The sequence below is a fragment of the Aedes albopictus genome, chromosome 2 (assembly GCF_035046485.1).
Source record: "Aedes albopictus strain Foshan chromosome 2, AalbF5, whole genome shotgun sequence".
Lineage (NCBI taxonomy): Eukaryota > Metazoa > Arthropoda > Insecta > Diptera > Culicidae > Aedes > Aedes albopictus.
Genome location: NC_085137.1, coordinates 119,876,150 through 119,883,656, shown reverse-complemented (window position 1 = coordinate 119,883,656; position 7,507 = coordinate 119,876,150). Strand labels below are relative to the sequence as shown.

General features: G+C 50.6%; 1 protein-coding gene across 1 annotated transcript; it reads left to right on the top strand.

Annotated features, from left to right (window-relative positions):
• The first annotated feature begins 4,360 nt into the window (after nt 1-4,360).
• Nucleotides 4,361-6,013, top strand: LOC134286183 (uncharacterized). The gene has a single exon (XM_062847759.1). It carries the CDS (start codon nt 4,361-4,363, stop codon nt 6,011-6,013), a length of 1,653 nt encoding a protein of 550 aa, XP_062703743.1.
• Nucleotides 6,014-7,507: the final 1,494 nt, after the last annotated feature.

The window sequence follows — 7,507 nt, the reverse complement described above, 5'->3', positions numbered from 1 at the left end:
TTCTGGAGCCCGTAGTAGGCCCGACTTCCGCTGATGATGCGCCTCAAAATTTCACGGCTCACATTGTTGTCAGCCGTCAGTAAGGATCCGAGGTAGACGAATTCCTCTACCACCTCGAAAGTATCCCCGTCTATCGTAACATTACTACCCAGACGGATCCGGTCGTGTTCGGTTCCGCCTACCAGCATGTACTTTGTTTTTGAGGCATTCACCACCAGTCCGACCTTAGCTGCTTCGCGTTTCAGGCGGGTGTACAGTTCTGCCACCGTTCCAAATGTTCTGGCGATAATGTCCATGTCGTCCGCAAAGCACACAAATTGACCGGATTTTGTGAAAATCGTTCCCCGGCTGTTGAGCCCGGCTCGTCGCATCACACCTTCCAGCGCGATGTTGAAGAGTAGACATGAGAGTCCGTCACCTTGTCGCAGTCCCCGGCGAGATACGAATGAACTGGATAGTTCACCCGAAACCCTTACGCAGTTTTGCACACCGTCCATCGTTGCTTTAATCAGTCTAGTCAGCTTCCCAGGAAAGCCGTTTTCGTCCATGATTCTCCATAGCTCTGCGCGGTCGATACTATCGTATGCCGCTTTGAAGTCGATGAACAGGTGGTGCGTTGGGACCTGGTATTCACGGCATTTCTGGAGGATTTGCCGTACGGTAAAGATCTGGTCCGTTGTCGACCGACCGTCGATGAAGCCGGCATGATAACTTCCCACGAACTCATTTGTTTTAGGTGACAGACGACGGAAGATGATCTGGGATAGCACTTTGTAGGCAGCATTCAAAATAGTGATCGCCCTGAAGTTCTCACATTCCAAATGGTCGTCTTTCTTGTAAATGGGGCAGATTAACCCTTCCTTCCACTCCTCCGGTAGCTGTTCGGTTTCCCAGATCCTGACTATCAGCCGATGCAGACAGGTGGCCAACTTTTCTGGGCCCATCTTGATGAGTTCAGCTGCGATACCATCCTTACCAGCTGCTTTGTTGGTTTTGAGCTGGTGAATGGCATCCTTAACTTCCCTCAGCGTGGGAGTTGGTACATTTCCGTCCTCCGCTGCACTGGCGTCGTCGTTCCTTCCGTTGCCGTGGGTTCCCGTGCCTACGTTCTCCACGCCGTTCAGGTGCTGATCGAAGTGCTGCTTCCACCTTTCGATCACCTCACGTCCGTCCGTCAAGAGGCCTCCGTCTTTATCCCTGCATATTTCGGCTCGCGGCACGAAGCCGTTGCGGGATGCGTTGAGCTTCTGATAGAACTTCCGTGTTTCTTGGGAACGGCACAGCAGTTCCATTTCTTCACACTCCGCTTCTTCCAGGCGGCGCTTTTTCTCCCGAAATAGGCGGGTCTGCTGTTTCCGCTTCTGTTTGTAACGTTCCACGTTCTGTCGAGTCCCTTGCTGCAGCATTACCGCCCTCGCTGCGTTCTTCTCCTCCAAAACCGTTCTGCACTCTTCGTCGAACCATTTGTTCCGTCGATTCCGTTCCACGTACCCGAAGGTGCTCTCTGCTGCGTCGTTGATGGCTGCTTTCACTGTACTCCAGCAGTCCTCTAGAGGGGCCTCATCGAGCTCGCCCTCGTCTGGCAACGCGGCTTCGAGATTCTGCGCGTATGCTATTTTGCATGGATTTCGTAATTTCCGTAGGTAACATGAACGGAAAAAAGCGTACGGTTCAATTATATTTGGGAACTAAGTTTGGATGAGTAAGAATTATTTTGAAGAAATTTGGTTTTTAAATAATACTAGCTGTGTTTTTTGACATACAGCTCCATAGGGTCGCCCCCCAAAAGTTACCCGATGGGAGCCCCAGGTTCCTAAGACTGGAGAGGTCTCATACTATGCTAAGAACCTTCCCCGGCCCCAACAGCACCCACATACAAAATTTCACGCCGATCTGTTCAGTAGTTTCCGAATCCATAGGAGCAAACAAACAGACAGACAGACAGACAGACAGACAGACAGACAGACAGACAGACAGACAGACAGACAGACAGACAGACAGACAGACAGACAGACAGAGGCAGCAGGGACAGGAATCCAGGCCCAGGGGCTTGACGAACCCCCCTTCTGCGAGTCGGGTGGAAGCTTGGAAATCTTTCCTAAGCGAAAGCCGTTCATACATCCGTGTGGATTACCACCTTTGGCTCTTCCTTCGGGGAGTGATTGAGCTTCTGGTTTCCAGACAGCTCAAGCAGAGTATGCCTAGGATGTGGCGGGGTTCCAACAGTGGGCTCTGCTGGTTCCCTATAAAAAGCCACACATCTGCAAGCAACTCCGTACAAGCGACCTGGTACCGCTTCCAAAGTGCCTTAGCCCAAACACCCGGAGTGCCGACCGGCACATCAGGATCGATGCCAGTAAGATCCTGATTATGGCATACTGGTAAACGCTAACGACAACGGACTACGGAATATGGATTGGATGGCGACAATGGACAGACATTCGTGCTATTCTGCTCCCTGAGTAAGGTAGGGTGAAACCAACTTGAAACGGCGAGTGTGCTAATGGTACGTTTGCCTCCGTCCTGGTAAAACCTTGGCAGGCCTCCGGATACGTTCATCATCTGTCCATCACGTTGATGGGTACTAGGCTCGGATCCAACATTCCCGACTTACGCTGATCTGGCTCTGGACACGGACTTCATGAAGGAACGTGTTCAACCATCGCTTGGCCTCCCTGTTTCATAGACAACCAAGAGATCACAAAAGCGAATGGATACAACGGATGGTGATAGCGGTGCTGAGGGGGGACCCAATAGAATGGAGACATCAAATTATACCGAAGTAGTTGGAGAGAACGCGGACGCGTTCAGAAGAAGTGCAATGATGCAGCGATCACCAGTGACGCCGCTGGAAACAGTTACGAGAACGAGTAGTAGCGCTATACGGAGCGAGCCCCAAGGCAGCCAACGGGAGCTAGCATTTCTGAATCAGCGAGTGCTCACACCGAACTCAAACAGCGGCACAGCTCAAGAGCCGAGCTTGTTCGAAGTGAGGAGAAGAGTGAACGAGTTGTACGAGTTTGTCAAAGACAAGCACAACGTTCATCTGAAGATCAAGCAACTAGTGACGAGCATCAAGTCTGCCATTACAGTTGCGGAACGAGATCAGAAGGCGCTCAAGCTGAGAACAGGAAACAGCCGAGAAGTCTCTGGCGGAAGTCACGGATAGACCTACGGCTGAAAACATGGAGACGCCGAGGAGCCACCTGAGTACTCGCTCAGAGAAACGAGGCAGGGACACGCCAGGAGAAGAGGAAGTCCCGAAGAAACAGAGAAGCGAACGGGAGCGTGCCAGCAATCAGAGTGATGATGGGTGGCATACTATGGAGAACCAGCAGACGAAGAAGAAGAAGCGAAAAGCGGAAGAAGAAAGAAAGAAAGAACATAAGAAGAAAGAAACCCACCGGCCCCCTAGGGAGAGGAAGAAGGGCGATGCATTGATCGTCGAGGCGAAGGACAAGACGACGTACGCTGCTCTTCTTAGGAAATTGCAGGAGGACCCGGAGTTGAAGGTGTTGGGCTAAAACGTAGTGAAGACCAGACGCACCCAAAAAGGAGAGATACTGTTCGAGCTCAAGAAGGATCCGACAGTTAAGAGCTCGGCGTTCAAGTCCCTGGAGAACGAGGCCAATGTGAGAGCCTTATCACAGGATGCGGTGGTTGAAGTCAAGGATCTGGATGAGGTCACGACAGAAGATCTGAAACGCGCATTGACTGAGCAGTGCAACTTCGTAGGACCGATGGTGATTCGGATAAGGAAGTCGTATGGAGGCACCGACAGGTCCGGGCGATGCTGGAGTTGCGGTGGTAACGGCCACGTTGCTCGGGACTGCACGAGCCAACCAAAGTGCATGCTGTGTAAGCCGGAGGACGGAAACGACCATAAGACGCGAGGCTTTAAGTGCCCGGCCTATAAAAAGGCTATGGCAGGTCAACAATGATTGGGATAACCCAAATCAACCTTGATCATTGTGACGTCGCACAGTAACTGTTGTGGCAGTCGGCAACAGAGACTAAGTGCAATGTTGCAGATAGCGGCCATACAGGTGATAGGTAGATTCCCCATTCAAGAAGTGATCGAGTGTTCTTATGAAGGCTTTGTGGTTGCCAAAATTAATGGAGTCTTCGTTTGCAGTTGCTATGCACCTCCAAGGTGGTCGGATGAAGAGTACAACAGGATGTTGGATGCACTAACGGACACGCTGGTCGGGCGGAAGCCGGTAGTCATCGGAGGAGATTTTAACGCCTGGGCCGTGGAATGGGGTAGTAGGCTCACCAATGCTACACATCGGATTCTTTCAGGGAAGAAACAGGTGTCCCGCAAGGCTCGGTGATCTCAGTCACTCTTTTTCTCATATTGATGGACGGGGTTTTTGAGGATCTCCCGAGTGGCGTTCAAATTTTCGTATACGCTGACGACATCGTCATTGTCGTTTCCGGTCCTACCGCCCCCGCCATCCGTAGAAAGGCACAAGCAGCTATGTCAAGGGTAGCCAAGTGGGCTGCATCAGTGGGCTTCACAATGTCAGCACCAAAGAGCGTTCGCTGCCATATCTGTGCTTCCAATCACCGAGTGAAAGGACCACCCATCACGATAAACAACCAACCGATTCCGATTCGCAAAACCGTCCGGATCTTAGGAGTTACTGTCGACCGTAAATTAAGCTTCAAACAACACTTCGATGGAGTTAAGGCCAGCTACCAGAGCCGTCTTAATCTAGTTAAATCGCTCTCTAGTTCTCACCGTAGTAACAACCGAAAGATCCGGTTTCGTGTGGCTGCCGCCACCATCGACAGTCGGCTACTATATGGTCTGGAGATAACCAGTCTGGCTGTGGATAACCTGATAAATACCCTTTCGCCGGTATACAACCGGTGTATTAGAACTATTTCCGGACTTCTCCCATCCACACCGGCCGACGCTGCCTGCGTTGAGGCTGGTCTACCGCCCTTTCGCTACCGCATTGTTTCAGCCCTCTGTTGCAAGGCCGTAGCAATTAGTGAATGTACGGCAAGAGGCGCAGCAACCTGTCTGCAAGAACAAGCCAACAATTTGCTCCATAGCATCGCTGATGTCACACTCCCACAAATCACCAAGCCCCACTGGTTCGGTGAACGCGACTGGCGAGGTTCGAAATTAATTTTTGAAAACGACATAAAAAATAGTTTCAGAGCCGGGGACAACTCCGTCCAGCTGCGACAATCCGTCGCCGAGTTGCTCCGATCAAAATACGACAACCACCAGCGGCGTTATACCGACGGTTCGTTGTCGTCGCAGGGCATAGGCATGGGAGTTTCTGGTCAAAACCTGGAGATAAGCATGAACCTACCTGATCAGTGCTCAGTCTTCTCTGCTGAGGCGGCGGCCATTCTCGTTGCCGCTACAACGCCGGCAAATCAACCAATCGTGATAGTCACGGACTCGGCAAGCTGCATCTCGGCCCTACAATCGGAAAGACCCCGTCACCCATGGATTCAGGGGATAATAAAGTGCGCACCACCCGGTGTAATACTCCTTTGGGTTCCAGGACACTGCGGTATCCCTGGCAATGAAACCGCCGATCACCTAGCGGGGTCCGGCCCATCTGGCGATCGCTACACTCGCACAGTGCCTTCTCAGGACGCCAAGCGCTGGATTCAGTCGGTGTTGCACGAAAACTGGCAAAAGGAATGGTCGCAATCCAGTAGATCATATCTGAGGAAAGTGAAACAAAGCATAGACTCGTGGACCGATCTCAAGTCCATGAGAGACCAGACAATCATCTCTCGGCTACGGACCGGGCACTCTAGGATGTCCCATGACTTCGGAGGAGCTCGCTTTCACCGGACCTGTGAGATCTGCGGTATAGACAACTCAGTGGAGCATTTTATTTGCGTCTGCCCTGCATACGAGGGCCCCAGGCAGCTGTACGGGATTTCGAGTAGTATCCGCGAGGCCCTTGGCGATGAACCATCAACACTCGCGGCGTTGCTATGTTTCATCAAAGACGCCGGCCTTTATTTTAAAATTTAAGTCTGCAATCATGTTTAGTTTTAATAGTCCCCAATCCTGTTTTTATCTGTGCACTTGTTAGTTAATTACTCTGTGAATTTTCGGATTTTGTGCGTTCTGAGTTTCTTTTTGTAGTTCCACAACCGTCACTGTATGGAAACCTTTTCTTTCGTCTTTTAGTTTCTTTTCAAGCTGTCTCTGTGTAGTCCATAACCATACTCTGTTAATGATACTCTGTTCGAATAACGTCATGTGAAGTAGTTTTAAGAACCACCTCTGTAGCTTTCCCAGGCGAACCCCTCTGGCTCGTCCTGTTTTTCACGACCCGGGATGAACCTGCCTACGGCAGAAAATCCCAGAATAAAAAAAGATAAAAAAAAAATGCTACACAGTTAGAAAAAATCACCGACTTCGGTAATGTTTTACCGAAATCTCAACCGTTAAGTTACTTTTACATGAAAAAATCGGTAAAGTTAACAACATTTACCGAAGTTCGTTAGAGTTTGACAGGTAAACGATAACATTTTACCGAAATTTGTTATTTTTTTACAGAATTTCGTTAAAAATCCATTACCGAACGCTCAGCGGTTGAGATTTCGGTAAAAATTACCGAATGCGATTAGCTGTGTAGGAGGTACAGCCTACTGGAAGCCCTGGCGAAGCTGGATGTGAGGCTTTGCAACGATGGTATGGCCAGCACATTCCGCAGAGACGGCCGTGAATCCATCATCGATAGAGACGAACCAGCCAAGGGCTGAAAGTCTCTTTAATAAAGACAAATCAATCAATCAATCAACCATCATCGATGTTACGTTCTATAGTCCGTCGCTAACGGAAGACATGAACTGGAGAGTCAGTGAGGAGTATTCCAACAGCGATCATCAGGCGATCCTCTACAGCATTGGCCGGCGAGCCTCTACTTCGACGAGGAGAACGCGAACATGCGAACGAAGATGGAAGACAAAAGACTTCGACAAGGAGGTCTTTGTCGAGGCGCTGCGGACATACGGCGGTGCAACCCTTATGCAGGTGAACTAACGGAAGCGATTGTTACGGCATGCGACATAGCAATGCCGAGGAGGATAGAGCCCAGAAACAGAAGACGGCCAGCGTATTGGTGGAACGCGACGATCAGTACCCTCCGCGCTGCTTGCCTCCGTTTTAGGAGACGCACCCAGAGGGCCACAAATGAAGCTGAGAGAGAAGAAAGGCGAACCGTTTTTCGGGGAGCTCGACCTGCTCTTAAACGCGAGATAAGGCTGAGTAAGTCGAACTGCTACAAAGAGTTGTGTCGAGAAGCCGACGCCAACCCCTGGGGCAACGCGTGCCGAATCGTGGTATCGAAGTTCAAAGGTCCAGCGTGGAAATGTGCTCGGACAAACTAAGAAGGATCGTGGAAGGTCTTTTTCCGCACCATGGCCCAACGTTTTGGCCGCTCACACCATACGCAGAGAATTCAGAAGAACCCACTGAATGTGCTCGGATATCCAATGAAGAGTTGCTGGTAATTGCGAA

Coding starts and splice junctions, on each gene's coding strand:
- LOC134286183 (XM_062847759.1), top strand. CDS start 4,361: ATGGACGGGGTTTTTGAGGATCTCCCGAGTGGCGTTCAAATTTTCGTA.